Here is a 23,006-nt window from a genome sequence, read left to right as displayed (position 1 = left end):
TGGTTAACTGGCTTAGCTCTTGACCTGACCAAACTAGTCAACCAGTATGATAAATTGATATCTAATTTTGGGCACTCTGCATGAGATGCATCACAATGCTCATTGCTATCTTACACCCTGTGAATAGTCTATTTTCACGGCTTGCACCTGTGTTGTTTAAATAGCAACAGTGCTTCTGAATATATCTACGCTGATGGGCGTGGTGGTCTGGAAGTGAAGTGTGTTCAGGTAAATTTCTGGTATATTGCTATCTTGGCAATGAAAAACACAGGTGCACTACACACTGAAAACAACCTAGACTGACATACACACACACAAGGACACAGCAGAACACAAACCCAACTTTTACATTAACAATAAACAGAACACAACATAAAATACGACATAAACATTGCTGTTCCTGTTAAAGACCTGCTCATGCATCTTTACAACGTGAACGTGCAGGTCAGTTCCCTCTGCTGATACACACAGAAGTGCTGCACCATTAAAATAGCAATCTGCCAAAGTCAGAGCATACCTGTCTCTTAAAGGGAACAGCTAGTGACACACTGATTGGTTTATTTTATGCCACGCCCCAAAAAAACACACCCATGATTGTGTTGTTTTGAAATGATAGAGCCACTGGTTTCAGGAGCTTATTAACCTAATGTTGGGCTGTGAATCTGCCTGTACTGAAAACCAAAGGTTAAAATTGAGCAAAAGTACGTTCACACATGGATTTGTTGGTCATCTTAACCTTCGCTCTGGAAAAAAAAAAAAGAAACCACTTAAAAATGATGAGTTTCTTTCATTTTACCAAATTGTAACCTCTGGAATATAATCAAGAGGAAGATGGATGATCACAAGCCATCAAACCAATCTGAACTGCTTGAATGTTTGCACCAGGAGTGGTATAAAGGTATCCAAAAGCAGTGTGTAAGACTGGTGGAGGAGAACATGCCAAGTTGCATGAAAACTGTGATTAAAAACCAGGGTTATTCCACCAAATATTGATTTCTGAACTGAATATGAACTTGTTTTCTTTACATTATTTAATTTCTGAAAGCTCTGCATCTTCTTTTTTTAGCCATTCTTCATTTTCTGCAAATAAATGCTCTAAATGACAATATTTTTATTATGATTTTTTTTGGAGAAATGTTGTCTGTAGTTTATAGAATAAAACAACAATGTTCATTTTACTCAAACATATACCTATAAATAACAAAATCAGAGAAACTGATTCAGAAACTGAAGTGATCTCTTAATTTTGTCCAGAGCTGTATATATAAATATACTGGTCAGAAGAAATAGATTAAAATTCGTTTGATTATTTTTAATATTTGGATTTTTAACTGCTTTAGACACACAGTTGCCGAGCAAAACACACAGCAGTAAAACATCTATCTCCTCTATACCCACACACAGGAAGTGAAAGTGAGCCGGGTGCCAGAGGTGGGTGGCTGACACCAACATCCATCAGCCTGACCTTGCCTCACTGCTGCGGAAGTGCCGTTTAGCAATTAGCACCCCATAAAAAGAAATATCATCAAGTCATAACTTCAGAAATCCACGTTTATGATCCTGAAATGGGGCGCAGAAGGTGCTGGAACCCGGCAATCTGTTCCACATAAGAAAGCCCATTTAAACACCGGGCTCCACTGCGGCACAGGAGACCACCCTGCCGTGAAGCGAGGGACGGACTCTGGAACAGCCGGGATGCTGGATAGAATGGGACGCTGCGGAGTCAAACCGCTGGTTAATTAGTCGAGCCGTCCCGCATTACCCTCTTGACGTCAGTCGCTGTAACTGCTGATGAGGGTCCTCGTCCCAGTGCCACCAGAGATGGGCGAACGCTGGCGTCTCGGATGAAAAATCACCGACTCAAGGACACCTTCTTTATTATCATGCGTGGCATCACAACTCGCTTTTAATGAGGTTGTGTTTTATGGTTGTAGTTTTTAATCATTGCCTCAAAATGCGTGTCTTTGCCGAGAAATGAGATGCGTAACGTCCTCTTTACCTTAATGAATCTTAATCCACTGGCCTTAATTAATAAATGTTCGCAGGGTGATCAGTAATTTACTGAAGGCTGCTGACTGTGAGATTAACACTTTTACACAAAGTGCGCCGTGGACGAGTGTACAGTACAGGCCAAAAGTTTGAACACACCTTCTCTTTTTGGTAGCACTTTACTTGGATGGTCCATTTGATGGCCTCTTTGATGCTCAACTGACATTCTACTAACATTCAACTACATGTCTATTAAATGCAAATGAACTAAAAGGTGAAAGTAAATGATTCTCTATTGAATATAACCCTACATTCAACTCTAATCCAAACGCTTATCTTAATATTTTAGGATTGGGTTTAGGTTTAAATATTAAGCTTAGGTTAAGGTTAGGGTAAGGGTTAGGTGTAGGGTCCGATTTTATGGTTGATTAAGGGTTAAGGTATTTTAGAAATAGAATGAAAGTTGGCCGGCTGTTAAGCAGGTTTTTATAATGTGAGATTTAAAGTTTAAACGCAAGGTGTCTAAAGAGTCTAAAACGAAGAGAGTGTGCAGTTTTTTGCGCAGAAAAACGGGCCAAAGAGTCTAAAAGTGGAGAGAGTGCGCAGTTGTTGTGCAGAAAATTGGGCCAAAGAGTCTAAAAGTTGCCGTAATTAAGGAGTTTAATATTAAGAGACATCATGAAATGAAACATCAATTTGAAAAATCTTAGTTTACACAACGCTGTCAAATATAAAGATAGTAACTCAAGTAAAACGGTGTGTAAATGATAGTAATCAGGTAAATGTATTAATTAGTGGTATATTTAATTATTTGTTTTATTACAGTGTCTTTGGCCCGTGGCCCGTGAAAAAGTTGGACACCCCTTGGTTAGGGTTAAGTGTAGGTTTAGGTTCTATTTTGAATCATTTACCTTCAACACAGGGTTAAGTTAAATTTAATGGACATTCAATTAAGTGTTGAATGTCAGTTGAGCATCAACAAGGCCATAAAATGGACCATCCAAGTAAAGTGTTACCCTCTTTTTTAATGAGTTTTCTTTATGTTCATGACTATTTACATTGTAGATTCTCACTAAAGGCATCAAAACTATGAATGAATACATGTGGAGTTTTATGCACTTAACAAAAAGAAAAAAGGTTAAATAACCGAAAATATGTTTTATATTCTAGTTTCTTCAAAACAGCCACCCTTTGCTCTGATTACTGCTTTGCACACTCTTGGCATCATTCTCTCAATGAGCTTCAAGAGGTGGTCACCTGAAATGGTTTTCCAACAGTCTTTAAGGAAGGAGTTCCCAGAGGTGTTTATTAGCACTTGTTGGCTCTTTGCCTTCTTCACTCTGTGGTCCAGATCACCCCCTAACCATCTGGATTGGGTTCAGGTCAGGTGACTGTGGAGGCCAGGTCGTTTTTTTTTTGTTAAGTACATAAAACTCCACATGTGTTCATTCATAGTTTTGATGCCTTCAGTGAGAATCTACAATGTAAATCAGGGGTGTCCAAACTAACGGGGCAAAGAGTCTAAAAGCGGAGAGAGTGCGCATTTCTAGCGCAGAAAAACGGGGCCAAAGAGTCTAAAAGCGGAGAGAGTGCGCATTTCTAGCGCAGAAAAACGGGGCCAAAGAGTCTAAAAGCGGAGAGAGTGCGCATTTCTAGCACAGAAAAACGGGGCCAAAGAGTCTAAAAGCGGAGAGGGTGTGCATTTCTAGCACAGAAAAACTGGCCAAAGAGTTTAAAAGCGGAGAGGGTGCGCATTTCTAGTGCAGAAAAACGGGGTAAAGAGTCTAAAAGCGGAGAGGGTGCGCATTTCTAGCGCAGAAAAACGGGGCCAAAGAGTCTAAAAGCGGAGAGAGTGCGCATTTCTAGCACAGAAAAACGGGGCCAAAGAGTTTAAAAGCGGAGAGGGTGTGCATTTCTAGCACAGAAAAACTGGCCAAAGAGTTTAAAAGCGGAGAGAGTGCGCATTTCTAGCGCAGAAAAACTGGCCAAAGAGTTTAAAAGCGGAGAGGGTGCGCATTTCTAGCGCAGAAAAACTGGCCAAAGAGTCTAAAAGCGGAGAGGGTGCGCATTTCTAGTGCAGAAAAACGGGGTAAAGAGTCTAAAAGCGGAGAGGGTGCGCATTTCTAGCGCAGAAAAACTGGCCAAAGAGTCTAAAAGCGGAGAGGGTGCGCATTTCTAGTGCAGAAAAACGGGGTAAAGAGTCTAAAAGCGGAGAGGGTGCGCATTTCTAGCGCAGAAAAACTGGCCAAAGAGTTTAAAAGCGGAGAGAGTGCGCATTTCTAGCACAGAAAAACGGGGCAAAAGAGTCTAAAAGTGGAGAGGGTGCGCATTTCTAGCGCAGAAAAACGGGCCAAAAGAGTCTTAAAGTTGCCGTAATTAAGGAGTTTAATATTAAGAGACATCATGAAATTAAACATCAATTTGAAAAATCTTAGTTTACACAACACTGTAAAAGATTAAGATAGTAAGTCAAGTAAAATGGTGTGTAAATGAAAGTAATCAGGAAAAAAGTATTATTTAAAGTGGTATATTTTATTATTTGTTTTATTACGGAGTGTGGCCCGTGACTTTAAATATATTTCTCCTTCTGGCCCCCAACCAAAAAAGTTTGGACACCCCTGATCTAAATAGTCATGAAAATAAAGAAAACACATTGAATGAGATTCTGTGGATTCTGTGGTTCTGTAAATACGTCATACCAGTTCATTAAAGTGGCAAAAGGAGTTTTTTCAAACTATTGTGTCGACTTCCTAATCAACCTTTCAATAAATGGTTCTCAAAATGGTTAAAATAACATCTTGGTCTTTCTGATTTTGCGTCTGAGTTTGTTTTAGATGGAGCGATTAATGGAAAGAAGAAATGGAAAAAGGTAGAGTTGGCTAGTGTTAGCTTTTAGTCTAGCACAGATTAAAGTTTACAACCTCTAGCTTTCACTTTATGACATGCTGAGTTTGAACTCCCCATCTGAGGACATTAGCTCAGAAAATAAGTCGTGGTATTGAGGCCTGGTTTCTGTTTTAACCCAAAATAACTCATTGTGTCATGTGTGCAGAGGTGGAAAAAGTACTGAAAAAGTCTAATTAAGTAAAAGTACCTTTACTTTGCTAAAATTCTACTCAAGTAAAAGTAAAAGTACCCATTTAAAAATCAACTCGAGTAAAAGTAAAAAAGTACTCAATTTAAAATGTAATTTGAATAAAAGTTACATAGTTACTTTTAATGATTTGATGTAAAAAAAAATAATAATCGTTTTAAATGAAAAAACACAGAGGTGCGGGCAAAGGGAGGAGGGGTTTAGTGTGGATGTGAGTGTCAGACATGTGGATTGGGCATTTATGGAAATACGGAACAAATCGCGTATTGATTTAATTTTTTTTTTTTATTCCGAATTTTTTTTTCCAGCATTTTTTTTTTTTCAGTAACGGGGAGTTTTCCAATATAGCGAAGTAAATTACTTGTGTCAAAATGTACTTGAGGAAAAGTAAAATTACCTATTTTAAAAATGACTTTAAAAATCACCAATTACCAATTTACTCAATTACAGTAATGTGAGTAAATGTAATTCATTACTTTCCACCTCTGCATGTGTGTATGTGTCACAGACCCTTCAAAAGCTGTGTAAATCCTTTAAAAGTCCCTACAATGAAAAACATATTTATTGGCTCAACTTAACCCTCCTGTTATGATACGGGTCGAATTTTAACCCATTTTAAAGTTTGAAGTTCTAGGAAAAATGATTAAAAGTATTTTTTTTTTCAGTATGAAACTACTTCTGCTTGCTTTATTTAGTGTAATGAACATATAGTATGAAAATTGTTCATCTCACATATTTGCAACCACCCCCTGCAAAAATAAAAAACTAAAACTAAAACTAAATTGCAATGTTTTGTTTCAATGTTGTGTAAAACTACTATTTTATATGTTGATCTTTCAAAAGTAATACACATTAAAAAAAGTTTGTATTTGTGATTTATCCTAATTGAACCATTACTGTTAGAGGTAAGGACCATGATTGCACTAAATATTAATTTAATAATTAATAATGGAGTAATGAAATATTTACACTGCTTGTTAGGATTTTTTTTTGGATAATTAAACATGCACTGGATCAAACTGACCTGTGAACACCATTGCTGTTCCTTTACAAATGAACATAACAGGATAACTCAGTCTTCATTTTGCTTTTCGTAAATTAAGTTGTAAATATATAGAATTTTAAGTTCATTCAAATTAACTCAGTTGAATCATCATTTTGCTTTGACTTAGCTAAGTTGTAAATATATACAAATTTAAGTTTATTCAACTTACTTGAGTCAAAGCTAGATAATGGCTTAAATCAGTTAAGTTTATTTAACTTCACCCAGCAACATTTTAATTAACTCAACTGTTTTTTTTTTGCAAGTATTGTGGCCTTAAGGAATTTTGTTTATTTGAACAAAATAAATATTGGTATTCTCAACATATTTAGCATATTTTTAAAGAACTACCAATACTGACAGCTTTGTACTGTAGCTCCAAACCAACATACTGTGACAACTACACTGTAAACTCGGATAAGTTACATTACATTACATTACATTACATTACATTTGGCAGACGCTTTTGTCCAAAGCGACTTACAATAGTCAAGTACAATGTAAAATAAGTTTCAAGGAAGAACATCTTTGGATAGGGATAAAAGGAGGACAAAGGGGAATAATAGGATAGAGGAGTGAAGGAGGGGAAGAAGGAAATGAGGATAGAAGTAGTTAGTGTGTTAGAGGTGTTAAGAGAGTAAGTGCTCTTTGAAGAGCTCTGTCTTCAGGAGTTTCTTAAAGATAGTGAGAGATTCTCCTGATCTGGTAGTGGAAGGTAGTTTGTTCCACCATTGGGGAACTCTGTATGAGAACAGTCTGGATTGCTTTGTGTGAATGTTTGTCAAAGCGAGGCGACGTTCATTGGAGGAGCACAGCGGCCGGGAGGTAGCGTAAGCCTTCAGGAGCGAGTGCAGGTAGGAAGGAGCCTGTTCTGACATCACCTTGTAGGCGATTGTAAGAGCTTTGAATTTGATGCGAGCATCAACTGGTATCCAATGGAGCTCAATGAGCAGCGGGGTGACATGTGCCCGTTTTGGCTGGTTGAAGACCAGACGTGCTGCTGCGTTCTGGATCATCTGGAGTGGTTTTACTACACAGGCCGGGAGGCCAGTTAGCAGGGCATTGCAGTAGTCGAGGCGTGAGATGACGACCGCTTGCAAAGTTGAATTTACTTTAAAAATTTGGTTGCCTTAAAATGTTAAGTAATGGGTTAAGAAAACTTAAGTTAACATAACTTAGAACATCAAGATATTACAACTAAAGGGGAAGTTGATTCAACTTTTTTATGTTTGTTATATTGTAGGAACACAGATTAAAAGTAACTTGCTCTTACAGCCTACAACCCTGCAGCCTGGCAATCTATACATATATTACACTAATGAATGCCTAGGATAAGGTATTTTTGGGCAACAGACAACACAAAGATGGTAAGTAAGGGAAAGGGCCACACCCAATATGCAAATATATGGAAGCTGTATGATCTAACACTGTAGAAAGAGCATTGATACGTGTAGTAAAACTAAAAGTTGGTTGAAATCAAATTTTTCGTTAGCTCAAAAAGCATTTTTAAGTTTTCAGGTTGAAGTTCTCTGAACTCATTTTATTGAGTTGTACTGGCCGGTAAGTTTACTCAACTTGAGAAGATTAGTTCTCCTGACTAAAACACTAAAAAAATCACTTTTTAGAGTGTAAATAAAATATACTGAACATCCTGAGCAACGGTGTGTGAAGGTGTGTTCTTTCATCTGACCTTATTCACAGGATGCGGGTGTGCTGGGTTAGTGCTGCACACAAACCTGGTTCTTTTTATGAGTGTATTTTTCGTTCTGCAGGTCTGTTCCAACAATTTAAATGTTTTCTGCTCACTAAATGTATCTATTTAATTTTTTAATGTGGTATCAATATTCAGAAATGGGTCCGGGCTCTTATGGGTTCACCTGTATTCCCATGTCTAGCATCTACAGTCTGGAGGAGATGAGCTGCTCTCCAGTATCAACAACACTAAATTCTCCCGAAGTGAGTGTCACTTTTTACTATGGCTATTAACTGTGGGCATGTGGAAATTTGGGGGGTGTAAATATAACAAGTCAAGACTGTGATGTAACAGTTTTGGGGTTTTTCCCCCTGCCCCACCCCTCCAACATCCATCAACTGAAATAACCCTTCCAGCCCTTAGAGGATGCTGTTGCCACTAACACGGTGGAGGGATATTTTTGTACAAAATATTCTCTCTCTTTATTTCATATCTCTTTAGTCTCACTCTTTCTCTCTTTCAGTTTTTTTATATCTCTCTTCCTCTCTCTCTTACTTTCTTTCTCCCTTAAACTGTTTGTCTTGTTCTATTTTATTTGTTTATGTTTCTTCTTTATCCTTTTTTTTGTATCATCTTAATTTCTTTTTTCTTTCTTTTCTGTTCTTCATTTTGTTCTTTCTTCTTCTCTCTCTCTCTCTCTCTCTCTCTCTCTCTCTTTCTCTCCCTCACTATCCGTTATCCTTTAGCAGCACTGAAAGCACACTCACTATCAGGAGAAAGAATAAGAAACATGGTGTGTGTGTGTGTGTGTGTGTGTGTGTGAAGCCTTTTCCGGACACGCTGAAGCGTGACTGTGAAAATGGATTACTGTGCAGATTTGGGTCCACTGCGCTTCAGCGCGCAACACTGATGCCGCCCGTTAACCAGCTTAGAACCGCGGCCCGAATTCATCACTTGCACCTCAATCGATCTGTTTCCCCCCAGAGATCCAGACTACCCCTCACTGCAGGTCGTCCACTGGAGTTTTGCTCTCTGCTGTTTTTTTCTTAGGTTTCCTTTTAGTCTGATGTTCTGATGTTGTAACGATCAGTTTTTCTGTGTAACAATTTACACATGCATTTCTGGACAAGCTGGGAGATACAAAACAGTAGATAATCCTGGAATCACCTGCTGAGAGATGGCCTTAATTCCTTTTTGCCCCTTAATCGATCTGTTACCCCAGAGATCCTGAGTAGTGTTGCCAATTCTTCAGTAAGGAAAGTAGCTATTGGCTGTCGCTAGAAGTCCCTAAATGAGCTCTAACAAATGAACAATGAATTTGTTGCTTTTTAAATAGGGAGTCACTTCTCAAAATAACTTCTTTTTTACGTATATTACATAAATCAGGTTTTGCCATGTTGTTAAATGTTATTATAAGAGTATCAGTTAGTCGGAACTGTTATTATACGTTATATGTTATCATAAGTTGGCAACACTGATTCAGAGTGCGGCTCGTCCACACGTCCACTACAGGTTTTCTCAGGTTTTCTTTTTCCTTTTCTCATTTTTCCCAGGCTAAGAAGTGGACTTTTACCTCCCTCATACTATTTCACCCTGTCTTGCTCTGCTTCAATTTACCTCACTTTACCTCTTTCTACATCATTCTGCCTTTCTCTACGTCACATATTCTATGTTCCACCTCACCCTACTGTGCACTGCCTCACTCTGCCTCAAACTTCAAAAACCTATTTTTTCCCAGGTTAAGAATTAGGCCTTTACCTCATTCTGTCCCATACTACCTCACCTCTCTTTACCTCACCCTGCCTTGCTCTACTTTGGTCTACCTCACCCTACCTTGATCTACCTCACTCTATCTTGATCTACCTCAATCTGCCTTGTGCTGCCTCTCTCTTTCTAACTCTGCCCTACGCCACCTAACTCTACTTTACTCTGCTTTGCTCTACCTCACTCTATCTTACTTTACCTCACTCTGTTCCCCCTTAACCTCTCTCTAACCTTGCTCTACCTCACTCTATCTTACTTTACCTCACTCTGTTCCCCCTAAACTCTCTTTAACCTTGCTCCACCTCACTCTCTTACTTTACCTCACTCTGTCCCCCCTAAACTCTCTCTAACCTTGCTCTACCTCACTCTATCTTACTTTACCTCACTCTGTTCCACCCTAAACTCTATCTAACCTTGATCTACCTCACTCTATCTTACTTTACCTCACTCTGTTCCCCCCTAACTTCTCCCTAACCTTGCTCTACCTCACTCTATCTTACTTTACCTCAAACTGTTCCCCCTAACCTCTTCCTAACCTTGCTCTACCTCACTCTATCTTACTTTACCTCACTCTGTTCCCCCCTAAACTCTCTCTAACCTTGCTCTACCTCACTCTATCTTACTTTACCTCACTCTGTCCCCCCTAAACTCTCTCTAACCTTGCTCTACCTCACTCTATCTTACTTTACCTCACTCTGTTCCACCCTTACCCTCTCTCTAACCTTGCTCTACCTCACTCTATCTTACTTTACCTCACTGTTCCCCCCTAAACTCTCTCCAACCTTGCTCTACCTCACTCTATCTTACTTTACCTCACTCTGTTCCCCCTAAACTCGCTCTAACATTGCTTTACCTCACTCTATCTTGTGCTACATCATTCTGTTTCACTCTATCTTGCCCTACCTTACCCACTGCTTTATTTTACCTCACTCTGTATTGCTTTACATCACCCTGCCTTACTCTGCCTTGCTTTACCTCACTCTGCTTCACTCTACCTCATTCTGCCTTGCTCTATATCCTTCCACACCATTCTACACTGATCTACCTCGCTCTGCCTCCAGCCTAGTTATGTCACATGATCACAGTTTGCAGCGTGAAGAGCTCTATCTGTATGTGTATGCTGCATGTGAGTAATGCAGCATACACAACATAAATTGTTTATCGCAGCTCTTTCGATGCGTTCACCATTAAAACTCATATTGTGATAACACTAAATAATATGATTTATTGTACAGCCCTAGTCCTGAATATCAAATTCTTTGATGCAGCTAAACCTGAGCTTTATTTTGCCTCTGGCTGGGAAAACTCTTCTAGCACATACTCCTCGGATCTGATCCAACGTGTTCAATAAATGACTGAATGAACGTGAGTCTGATTACATTACAGGCTGTCGAGATTGATCTGTTCAGAGATCTGTGCCAGGCCATAATGTCTTTAGCTCAGGCTGGCGCTCATCTGCCACTATACTCTGTACTGATTATGGCCGGTTTCACCGCCCACAGGATGCCACGGCGTCCCACAGAGCGCGAATCAAACTGACCACTAATGTGAGGCAAGGTGAGGCTTTTTTTAAAGGGGGAGGTACAGTAATTCATTACCTGCCGTGACAGCACCTCTGACCCCCCAGTGATGGATTAAAGGGGGATTTCAAGGGGAATGACTTGGCAACTGCACCCGTCTCGCTTAATTGCAGGCTTGTCTTCTCCAATCAGTGAGGGGCATTTGCAGGAGCCCATGGCCTCGTCTTTTAAATGATACAAGTCTGTTTGCCCTTTAAAAACGCTCTGTAACCTTCAGTGCCTCCGTGTGTGTGTGTGTGTGTGTGTGTGTGCGTGTGTGTGTGTTAATGCCTGTAAATGCATCTGGAATTTGAAACAGATTCATTTGATGAATGATATTGAATACTGTTTACTACAATATACAGAATATATAATATATACAGCTCTGGAAAAAAATGAGAAATTGCTGAAATATCAAAGAAGATGCAGAGCTTTCAGATCTCAAATAATTAAAAGAAAACAAGTTCATATTTAAAAAGTTTTAGGAGTTCAAAAATCAATATTTGGTGAAATAACGCTGGTTTTTAATCACATTGTTCATGCATCTGGGCATGTTCTCCTCCACCTGTCTTACACACTGCTTTTTTAAGCAGTTCAGCTTGGTTTGATGTCTTGTGATCATCTGTCTTTCCCTTGATTATATTCCAGAGGTTTTCAGTGTGGTAAAATAAAAAAAAATACATATATATATGTATTTTTTTTTCAGAGCTGTATCTTATACATTCACTGACGTAAAAATATAAATAATAAAAAAAAATAAACTGTATGTATATAGCACCTTTTATACATTCAACTTTTGCTCATAATTCATAGATGTTTAATACAGAAATAAAAATAGTAATAGTAATGAAATAAGGCATGTGTTAAGCCAGTCCTTCAGTGGATGCTTCATGGATTAATTCCATTTCCTGCTGTAGGGGGAGCCAAGAAGAAAAGAAGAAAAAAAAACTCTGATTCTCACATAATGCTTTTTTAAACAATACTATTAATTAAAACTATATGCAAAACTGCATAAACAGTAAATAGTTGATAAGTCCATCTGTTTTAAACTGGAGATAGAGATTAATACCTTTAACTGATTACTGTTCATTACTTATTTTTTAAAGATTTATTTATTTATTATCCAGTCGATGGCAGCAAAAAACATAAAACCACGGCTGCCCAAATCACAGTAAAATTCAGTGTGCACTCAACATATATAACACATTTGAGGTCAGTTTTAGCTGTGAGTAATGTTATTGTGTGTATCTGGTGTTCTGTGGTGTAGTCAGTGCTCAGCGTCTGGCAACTCCTGTTTCTGTAGATAAATAAATAGGACCAGGCTTTTGTGTTAGAAGCTCATTTCATGGAGGCCCTGCTTGAGTGAGTGTGTATATCTGTGTGTGTGTGTGTGTGTGTGTGTGTGTGTGTGTGTGTGTGTGTGTGTGTGTTTGTGTGTGCAGTGCTGGGATTTAAGGGTGTGTTTAGAGCAGATTGCTCATGGGCTCCCCCACTGCGCGACTGCAGCTGCCGAAAAGGGGCAGGGGGGCGGAGGGGGGGCACATGCTCATCAGTGGAGAATGGGGGCCAAACCACACCCCCCCACTTTCCTACACACAACTGAGAGCAGATAGCTCTCTCTCTCACACACACACACACACACACACACACACACACATGTTGGTTTCCATGCTGGATGGGGACCAATGTTATGAACGTCACCTGTGGGGACGACCCTTTCTAAAGGTACTAGAGGTACAAAAATAATAATCCATACTTACCGATTTTTTGTAAGCTTATACACGACTTCAAATATCCAATTTGAGCAAGTAAGATGTCATGACCATGCTAAATGGGGACCTTAGAAAATCAAGTTAACATTAATAATGGGGACATAATTTTAATATTATCTGCATATTATTTAAATAATTCACACAAATTCCAGTGTGTTTAGTGGGGACCTTGCAAAAACAATAAATGCATTACAAATAAATCTAAATCAGGTTTAATCTACAGCAAATTATAAGATCCTGAAATAAACAAAAACATGTTGAATTTTAGCTTAGCTTAAATGTTCATAAATGATGTATAGAGATTTAGCATGTGTCCAGCAATAATACAACACAACCAGATTCAAAGATAGAGAAATAAATATGATTAAATAAAATTCTAATTGGTTATTAAAAGTGGGAATTGGTATTTTTTTACTCCTAGCCTCCATCTACAGCTGATAAGTGCCCTGGACTGAGGGAGTAGAGTAATATTACAGGATTTTACATGAATATGAGACAACTTTATATTTCTTGTTACAGTGTTTGTACCATCACTATGATACAGTTAGGTAAAACACATAATTGGGTAAATCAAAAAACATTTGTTTCCATTTGCATAAAAGTTCAAAGAATAGTGGAATTTTCCATATATTTGCAAACTCATATAGTCAATCCAACCTTCAAACACTTTAAGTTCCCACTGTTAGAGCTTTTATTTTCTTTTTTTTTCCAGATACAAGCATTTGTTTTTATATTTTTATCCACAGTCAATCACCCAGCAACAGGTTTAAGCACTTTCACTATCACAACTCAATGAAATCCAGTTGTTATGAGTTATGTAAAGCTGAACTCAAATTAACATCAATTAACACTGTATATATATAAAACATATACATACAACAGAACAACCACCAATGTGGTATATTTTGCTGAAGCATGAACAGGAACAAAAATGGTCCTACCTGAAAGTCTTTACATTTTTTTCTGGAATTTCCTCTTGTGTGACATAATGCGATTATGGACATAAAATTTTACATTCTGCCATTCCCTGTTTTTAAGGGCTTCTGGTTCAGCTCTTATGCACTTTTCGCAGTCAGCTTTTCCAGGAACAATGCAAGATGTAATGAAGCGCTTCATGTGCTTTTCCACTGCCTGCACCTCTGTCTGCTGCCATGGAGTCTTCTTTTGCAAAGGTTTACCTTAAAGTAGTCAGAAAAACACGTGTTATAAAAAAAAAAAAAAAAAAAAAAAAAATCCAGTTCTGCATCTTATATCAATATGTGCAAGCATCTACAGTATAGTAGGGGTGAAACGATTACTCGAGTAAATCGAGTAACTCGATTCACAAAATTGATCGATTAATTTTCTGTGCCTCGAGTAATCGTTTATTTAATTAATAAACTCAGCGCGCGGTATTTTCGCGACTTTTATTTTGACAACGCGCTCAGCGTTACGTCACCCTGCCCGGGAACAAGGAGACGGAGGTTTGAGCAGCGGCAAAAATGGAAGCGACGAGAGAAAACAGCGATTTTAAAGGAATAAAAGCATTTTATGTTCGAACTGTGACCTGTACTCGGTGCAGTGCCAAAACAGTGCGTTTTAATGCTGCACCATCTGAGCCGAGGACACCCGAGACGGGAGGACGCAGAGAGAGCAGGTAAATATAACTTATAATAAATCAATGAGATTAACATTAATGTGAATTAATAACAAAACGACAGCGCTTTGGAGTGTGAATTAATAGAAGCACTGTCTATAATGTGTGGTTAGTTTATTAGAACAGAGACAAGTTCATACGTGCTTTATGTAAACAGTAAACACAGCGCTGTGGAGTTCTGAATATAAACAATAACAATGTTAAAAGTTAGCTAAACTGAAGTTACTTTGGCTGGAAATTAAATGCTTGATTTCTTCATCTAAGAGTACATTTGGCCAGTGAGACAAAAAAGTATGAACACTGTTGTTTATAAGGAAGTGTGTCTCTTATTTATTGGGTAAAATATTGATTACCACTAGTGTCTAATATGCCCCAATGTGATAGGTGTCAATCTTAATAAATGCACGGCCATGACTTTATTATTAGAGTTATTAGTCTTAGTGATGTAATTAGACCCAAATAGTCCAACATATAAATAAAGAAAAAAGCAACATTTGTAATACTTGTGTGTCACAATTATTGCACAGGTCCTGATATATTTTGGAGAAGCGGCTTGGTGGTAAAAGAATGCAGCACACTGATCCAACACTGGCAGAACTGACAACGTCTCAGAAGCTAAGATGCACAACACAAAGACGATGTTTATGCCTGTTTTATTGATTTATACACTATATTTGTTATTTACAAGAAATCCAAATGTGAAAGTAATGTAATTAAATTTATTTTTTTTATTGTGGTATTTATTTATTTATTGTGTTTTATTTATTTGTATTTGCAATTTGGAAATGTTGTGAATTTAAAATATAACTTATCTAAAAAAGGAAACCAATTGGTCATTCATTATTGAGTAAAATTCCTTTTTAATTGCTCTTTAACAAAAAAAATGTTTTATCCGATTACTCGATTAATCGAATCGATTTTTCAGTAGAGTACCCGATTACAAAAAGAATCGATAGCTGCAGCCCTACAGTATAGTACATGCTATTTGCACTGGGTACAGAAACAGCTTTATTTCATGCATCCTTAATCCCTAGTTTAACTTTTTTTTGTGCAGTCAGGTTGATTCAAAATTAATCTCATTCATAACTTTTTGCTAAGAAAGTATTTAAAACTGTAAAAAAAAATGTAAAAAAAAACCTTTGAGAGGTAGAAACAGAGATAGACAAGACGTCTTAGTAGGAGCATTTCCATTAAAAAATGTGAAGGACTTAAGAACACCAGTGAGGCTAACCAGCAAAAACATAATTTTTTGTACAGAGCATAAAGAGTCAACTATGGAGCAATGGAAAAAGGTCATGTGAAGGTCTGATAAGTAAAGATTTACCCTGTTCCAAAGTGAGGGTTCATTAGTGTAAAAAGAGAGACAGCTGAAGTGATTCATCCATCATGCCTTATTTTCTATTTTCAAAGTTAACAGCGAAGCACTAATGCAAGTCGCTCTGGATGATGATGCCCGCTAACTGTGGTATAGAACTCACCTTTGGATGAAGGATTTTTAGTACTGACTTCTGATGATGGTTTGTACCTCTTGGAGGGTGGTGGTGGTGGTGGTGGTGGAGGCATTTCTTCCCTCTCTGCAGGAGGAAGTGTCTCTTCTGCCAATAGTTCTATAAAAAAAAAAAACTTAAAAAATATAACATTTTCAGAAACATTTAATCTTCACATACACAAAGCTGAATATAAGAAAAATAAAATCCTCTGTTTATTGTCTAAGTTTACCCCCTTTCAAAGAACAGTCTAATTTTTATGGTTGGCTTATTTTAACTGAGACAAATGTATTAAAATGGTCTGGTGCTGTAAGAGAGAACCAGTATTTACGGCAGTTACTAACTGATACTCATCACAGCACACTACCATCAGTTCACTGCATTAAAGCAGAGCTGAAAACAGCAGAAAACTATAGAATACTATAGCCTGGCAATATCAGTTTGTGATGATGTAAACCACAGGAGGTGAAATTAGATAAGTGGTTAGGAAGTGGAAAGGACTTGTATTGAAGAACTTTGGGTTTGGTGGATTTTGAGTAATTTATTTAGGTCTATTCTCATTTGTAGTATGTAAATGTAGCCCCCTTAGGTTAGTGGTAGGTATTGCAGGTTAGATTTGCCCAGTCATGTTCTTTTCCTTCATTCCCAAGATGGCAGTTTAGTGGAAAGATGTGTGAAGACACAATCTGATTAATATCTTATGTTTAGTTCGCCATCCACTGATTTTTGTGTTCTGTGTGCGTCCAAGGACATGTAAGTAAATGACTAATGTCATTATTTCTAGTTAGATGTATTTTGGTGCAGTTTGATGATGGTTGGTAATTGTAATTATGATGACTAGCCAACCACATGGCAATGCTAATTAGGTATATTTTCTGCTCTTTCTGTTTGTAGAACCTCACACACACACACACATACCACACTCCTAATGATCCAACTGCACCAGTGTGCAAGTATATGTAAAACCTTCTTTTATGGCGAATAAATATCCAAGAATTTGACAGAGAGCATTTTGACTGATGCCTCACAGCGGTCACCACTCCCACAACGAGTTTGATATAATTATTGGAACCCCTCATTACAGGACTGTTAGTAGGGATGGGCAATATGGAAAAAAATCTTATCACGATATGGCTTTTCCATACCAGCCGATATCGATTTGTATCACAATATAAATCAAATCACTTTCTTTTACACTTAACGGTTTCTTTTTACTCATAAGTGAGAGAATAAGGAAGTTATGGCTAAGCTCACTAGCAGCTCAGAGTCTTGTGGACAGACACAGGGATGTCCACATCTTACCAGGTGGGCACAAGGTGCTCAGACAGCTTTTAAATTAATTTTAAAAGTCATTATACATCCACACAGGTCCAGAGTTTAGTCTTAGCCTTTTGACTAAAATGTATAATAGTTTTAGTTACATTTTAGTCTATCGGATATTATTAGTTTTACTCACATTTTAGTCTAGTTTTAGTCTAATACATTTTGGTCATATAAAAAGTATGTATTACATATGTTTTACTGTTTTTCTATTTTATATTTGTTGTTATTTTGAGATTATTTACTGCTAATGTTTATTAAAACAATAGCCTTTAAGTTTTGTTGCATTTAAATTATGCTACATTTAAATATTTTAAAGTAAGTGAGCTGTAATGAAGGAGGGAGGAATAAAGTCAAGTTTCTAAAATGAAACACTTCTCCTGCAGTACAGATTTATACTAACATTACTGGCTTTCAGTAGACTAGACTACATTACTTAACAAGTGTATTTAAAACTCATCCAGTTTAGTAACAGCAATATTTATCTCTTTTCAAATACAGCTACACAGATTATATAATCTTCTTTATTTAGTAAAATATCCAGAACAACAGACTCTCTATCTGTTAAAAACTAAAAACACAGAGACAGAGGAGAATTCTGCTCTCAGGGTTTTCTAACAGAAACAGTAAGGGGTTAGGAAAAAATGGAAAGTGCTTCTTTTCTGTGCGTTTATATACTAACCCATCACTCGCGCTGAAGTTAACGTTAATTTACACGGAAAGTGGATTAACACGGCTAACGTGTGTTACCCATTAGTTTATTTATCAGACAAGCTAACTTAACCTAGCAGCAAACAGCGTTACCTGCCTTCAGAAATCTGAACAAGCTCAGCTCTCTAAATATCTTGGTGAGGAGACTCCATACTACATATTTAGAACTGAGTTTTCCACTGTAGAGCAGCTAAACTTATAAATGGTGTTTATCCAGTAAATGAGAGAGCAGCCGCTGTTTGGATCAGCTGTGTGAGGTTCAGAGTGAGAGGCTCGCGGGTGGGGGGAGGGGGAGTCCTGAGCATGCAGTTCAGAGCGCTGCCTGATCACGTGCTGCGCCTGTTCGCAGCGCTACTTAAAGGGGAAATAGAGAAAGTTTATCCTATCGCCCCGGCTTATTATAGTTATCGCGATATACATTTTCCTCGATAACTATCGTTATTGTTTTATCGACCAGAACTAACTGCTAGGGCATTTTGTTCCATTCAGGTTGTAATTTTTGCCTCAAAGATGCTGGTAAGGTAAATGTCTGAATTAAAGTTAAATTTCTTTTTTCTTCAAATTATAACATACTGTGGGAAACCCAGCATTTGTACAGTAACTTACTAACAATACACACCATCAGGAGTGGATGAGCAGATTTCCTCCTGTATGCTTCCATCTTCATCACTGGCCTGAACCTTTTCTGTAAAAGTCATACAAAAAGTACATGATTAAACAAAAAGGAATATACAGAACCAGGGCAGAATAACAAAAAAATACATTAAAAAAAATTATATATATATATATATATATATATATACACATACATACATACATACCATCAGGATCTATGCCAATTTCATCCAAATTCTTGCCCTGAAACTCAGCTAATCGTCCTTTCTCGAGAGCCACAAGAACTTTGCTGATCTTGGCAAGTTGCAGGGTCTTTTCTGGGAGTCGATAGAACTCACGATGGATTCTTATGTCATGTCCCAGGAAGTTGGCTAGTTGGTCCATCTCTGTGTCTGTCATGTTTAGCACCGTTGAAAGGGTTGCAGCATGCTTTCTCAGCCTGGTTGAGGTCAGTGACTCTGGACACTTCGCACCACATGCCTTCGCGAAGCCACGAATGCAGTCTGAACCTCTGAAATGTGTTGCCGCTTCCGGTCTTGCAAACATGTAACTGTTATCTTTTAGAACTCCACAAGCCTCTCTTTGTTTAACAAGGAGTTCTAAAGCAGACATCATTTTTGGAGTCAACAGAATTGGAACTGGGCGACCACGTTTTCCTCTGATGATGATCCTAGAGAAGTGTCTGCAGAGTTTTTTTTCCACTTCAGAGAGCGCCCAGTCCACATCCTCGTGTGGATCGGTAGTGTCTCTAGATAAATATGCTGATAACGGCATGCTTGCCACCTCTCCTTCCCTGCGTCGGTTAAAAAGAATGATCTGGGTCAGACACACTTTTGCCAGTTCCATCCAGGCCTTTGTACATGGACTTTCTGTGAGTGAATTGTACCACTCATCTTGCACTTGACTAAGATATGCATGCAGTTTTTGGACATCTTCGGTAAAGGGCATTAGGGTGGGCACATTCCACTTTGCTTCCCTGATGTTCCTTAAGGCTGCAGATGAAATCATCTCATTCCACTTCTCCCGATGAACTTCTTGAAACTCACTGGCATTCTTCACAAGCTCCTTGTTATCTGTGATTAAACCCTGAGCTTTTAAGAGTTTGCTTACTTTAACTAGGACATTTCCAAGCTTGTTTGCTAGTGATGGAACAGAGAACTTGTTTGTTTCATTGTTGAACCCACATGTGATTCTAACAGCTTCAACAGTCTCCATGTAGTTTTGTGGATTTATCAGATCTTCCATTTTTTTCAAGCTGGTGACTCTCCTGGCACTGCACATGAGCCGTCCCATTTCTCGCATCTTCTCTCGCACATACTGTTGGTTTTTGGCTGACAGCCCACCTTTATTTAGCAAGTGTTGCCCAACGTCAATAATGGCCTGGTCAGTCTTTATTATATCAGTGACTGGGTCAGGATTCATGGCGCTGATTACTTTCCACAGCTGTTTGCTAATGTGTGAAGGCACAGGTCCTGTGTATGTACACATGGACTGAACACGGTTCTTTCCTGGTTTGGGGACGACTGATCCAGGTTTGAATTGACAGCTACGCATATGTCGCCACAGAACCTTTCTTGTAAATAGTCCTTGACAGTATGCACAGTGCATGAAGTCATTTCCCTGCTCATCTTTAGGTGGTCGCTTAAAGGGTACTAACTTCCCCTTTCCTGATTCCATGACAGTAGCATTGTGAATGTAATTTCCTTTGTTACGAATATAATCCAGCTGTTTCTTTCTCTCACTGGAACCTTTTGAAAAGCTTAGCGCTTTAGCAACATCAGATTCATTTTTATGTGCACCTTGAAGATGCCTTGCCATCTTAGCAAATGGTTTAAGGCAATATACGCAGTAATGTCTCTTGTCGTACACTCTCTTCCCACCTCGTTTTTTGCATGCACTAACAACCACGCTGTTACTTATGCTTTGACTTGAACAAGGTTCTTCTTCTGTTTCAGTGTTTTCAGATGTAAGGTGGTGCCTTTCAAAAACCAATTTGTCTGAAGTTGTGGTGTCACAGACAGGTGATCTATCTGATCCAGAGTCACTTGGCAAATCAAGAGACTGACGTTTCCTTGAGTTTTGTTTAAGGCTACTACTACTGTCACTATCGCTGTCGCTAGTTGTATCTGGAATGTAATCATCTGAACTCTCTGGAGTAGAATCATACAGTTCATCAGAATTGTCCAGATCAGCATTTTCCATCTAAGAAAACAAAACACAAAACTAATTAGGACTAAATTAATAATTCATAGTTGAATAAGTAACAAAGTGACTTCATTTTAATCATTTTACTACTCAGGGTTTTTTTATACATTTAAAGTTTTATAGTTTATGATTTTTTGCTGGTATTTTATAATAATATTTATAAATAATTAATGAATTTTAAAACCTACAAACAATGAAATTCAGAAATTGACAATCAATTGAGAGCTTACTATGATGCTTTTAGTGCGTCTTAGTCTTGGTAACGTCTCATTTTCATTTTCAGACTCAGTCACAATCTGTAAATAAAACCAACATTTTTTTTTATAATTATACTTTTGCAAATAAACAATAATAATAACATAATAGTACAACCCAAACACAAAAAGTTGGGAAAGTATACAGAATGCAATAGCCATGCCTTTCTAATGTGTGCACCAAATAGTTTTGCACCATCTTGCCTCAGACCCCAAAGAAGTAGACACCACTACTGGACAAGCTTAACATAAGGCTTCTGTTTTGCACAGTAAGTTTAAACAGGCATTTGTAAAAAGTAACTTGACTGTATTAAAAAACAAAATTTGTCAAGTTGACCAGATGCAACATGAAATAAAAAACACTAAATGTATAGGCAGTGTGCCTCCAGAACCAAAGGTGAGAAACAATAATCTAAATCAAAGACTTATAAAATAAACACTGAAAGCTACTTTGTGACATTTTTTCTAAAAAGCATTATATAAAAAAAACTTAATTTAACCCAGTGAGCTGAATTAAATCTAAAGTGAAGAAAATGAACTTACCTGTTCAGGAGAATAGTCTGGACCAGGAGAGACACTAGTCTGAGCCTGAGATGGTTGAGGAAGATCAGAATCACCCACCACAGCATGGGAAGTAGCACTGGTCGTCTGTAATCACATTTTATGAAGACAACTTTAACAATATGAAACCACTAAAATACAAATATGTTATTATTAAATTGATATTTCATACTGCCCATCCCATTTCAATTACTAATAACACAGAGTATATAAAACATGCTCTGTGGGAACGTTACACACACTCTAACCGTTCCTTGTGGGGACGGTTCCTTGCACGGACTGTTATGACCAATTTTACACTTATATTTCACTCTAAAACCGACTAAAGGTGTGTTGAGGGGACACCGTGATTACCCAGAAAACTATAAAGAGAGAGAGAGTAGAACTAAATCTAAAGTGAAGAAAATGAACTTACCTGTTCAGGAGAATAGTCTGGACCAGGAGAGTCACTAGTCTGAGCCTGAGATGGTTGAGGAAGATCAGAATCACCCACCACAGCATGGGAAGTAGCACTGGTCGTCTGTAATCACATTTTAAAAAAGACTAAATTTACAATATGAAACCACTAAAATACAAATATAATATTATTTAATTGATATTTCATACTGCCCATCCCATTTCAATTACTAATAACACAGAGTATATAAAACATGCTCTGTGGGAACGTTACACACACTCTAACCGTTCCTTGTGGGGACGGTTCCTTGCACGGACTGTTATGACTAATTTTACACTTATATTTCACTCTAAAACCGACTAAAGGTGTGTTGAGGGGACACCGTGATTACCCAGAAAACTATAAAGAGAAAGAGTAGAACTAAATCTAAAGTGACTTCCTGTCGGCGGCGTGAGTAGTCGCAGCGGCCACTCCGAGAACACGGTGCTTTTTTGGTTTTTTTTGTTGTAACTAATCCGATCTGAACTCGCAACCACGCAAGAGTTCGCCATAAGAACAACTGGCACCCACATTTACGACCGACAGATCCACCTAAACCTGCAAAATCAACCAAAAACTGGACTAACAGATGGTCTACGAGCAGAGCTACGCGCGAGAGGCCTGCTAAGATCCGTGGCGTTTCCTGAGCCTGCTAGCCGGAAGAGGGCTCCCCGAAAGCGGTGCACGAGGAGCCGGAACTGCGGTAAGAGAGCCGGAGTCCACACAAAGCTAATGGCAAACTCCAACTGGCCTGCCATCCATCCTCCTCTCCAACATCTGCTCCTTGGGGAATAAACTAGACTATCTCCGGCTCCAGCGGAAAACCCAGCGTGAGTTCAGGAACTGCTGTGTGTTTGTTTTCACAGAG

General features: G+C 38.2%; 1 protein-coding gene and 1 long non-coding RNA gene across 2 annotated transcripts; one reads left to right on the top strand and one right to left on the bottom strand.

Annotated features, from left to right (window-relative positions):
• Nucleotides 1-13,580: 13,580 nt before the first annotated feature.
• On the bottom strand, nucleotides 13,581-21,206 carry LOC125787558 (uncharacterized). The gene is made up of 5 exons (XM_049471964.1): nucleotides 21,118-21,206; nucleotides 18,889-20,884; nucleotides 18,687-18,752; nucleotides 16,028-16,156; nucleotides 13,581-14,091 (listed from the first exon to the last, which is right to left on the bottom strand). Exons 2-5 carry the CDS (start codon nucleotides 20,882-20,884, stop codon nucleotides 13,865-13,867), a joined length of 2,418 nt encoding a protein of 805 aa, XP_049327921.1. The 5' UTR covers nucleotides 21,118-21,206; the 3' UTR covers nucleotides 13,581-13,864.
• LOC125787559 (uncharacterized) lies at nucleotides 14,106-15,279 on the top strand. The gene is made up of 2 exons (XR_007429425.1): nucleotides 14,106-14,549; nucleotides 15,077-15,279. It is a non-coding gene; the product is annotated as an uncharacterized LOC125787559 (long non-coding RNA).
• Nucleotides 21,207-23,006: the final 1,800 nt, after the last annotated feature.

This window comes from Astyanax mexicanus, chromosome 24 (genome assembly GCF_023375975.1).
Source record: "Astyanax mexicanus isolate ESR-SI-001 chromosome 24, AstMex3_surface, whole genome shotgun sequence".
Lineage (NCBI taxonomy): Eukaryota > Metazoa > Chordata > Actinopteri > Characiformes > Acestrorhamphidae > Astyanax > Astyanax mexicanus.
The sequence above is the reverse complement of the archived record's forward strand: the minus strand, read 5'-3'. Positions and strand labels throughout refer to the sequence as shown.

Bases quoted from the DNA above. Each gene is read 5' to 3' on its own strand.
- LOC125787558 (XM_049471964.1), bottom strand. From the start codon at position 20,884: ATGGAAAATGCTGATCTGGACAATTCTGATGAACTGTATGATTCTACT. The intron at 18,753-18,888 runs GTATGTATGTAT...TGACTTTTACAG, and splicing joins AATTGGCATAGATCCTGATG to AAAAGGTTCAGGCCAGTGAT. The intron at 16,157-18,686 runs GTGTGTATTGTT...TTTTTTTTATAG, and splicing joins CTGCTCATCCACTCCTGATG to AACTATTGGCAGAAGAGACA.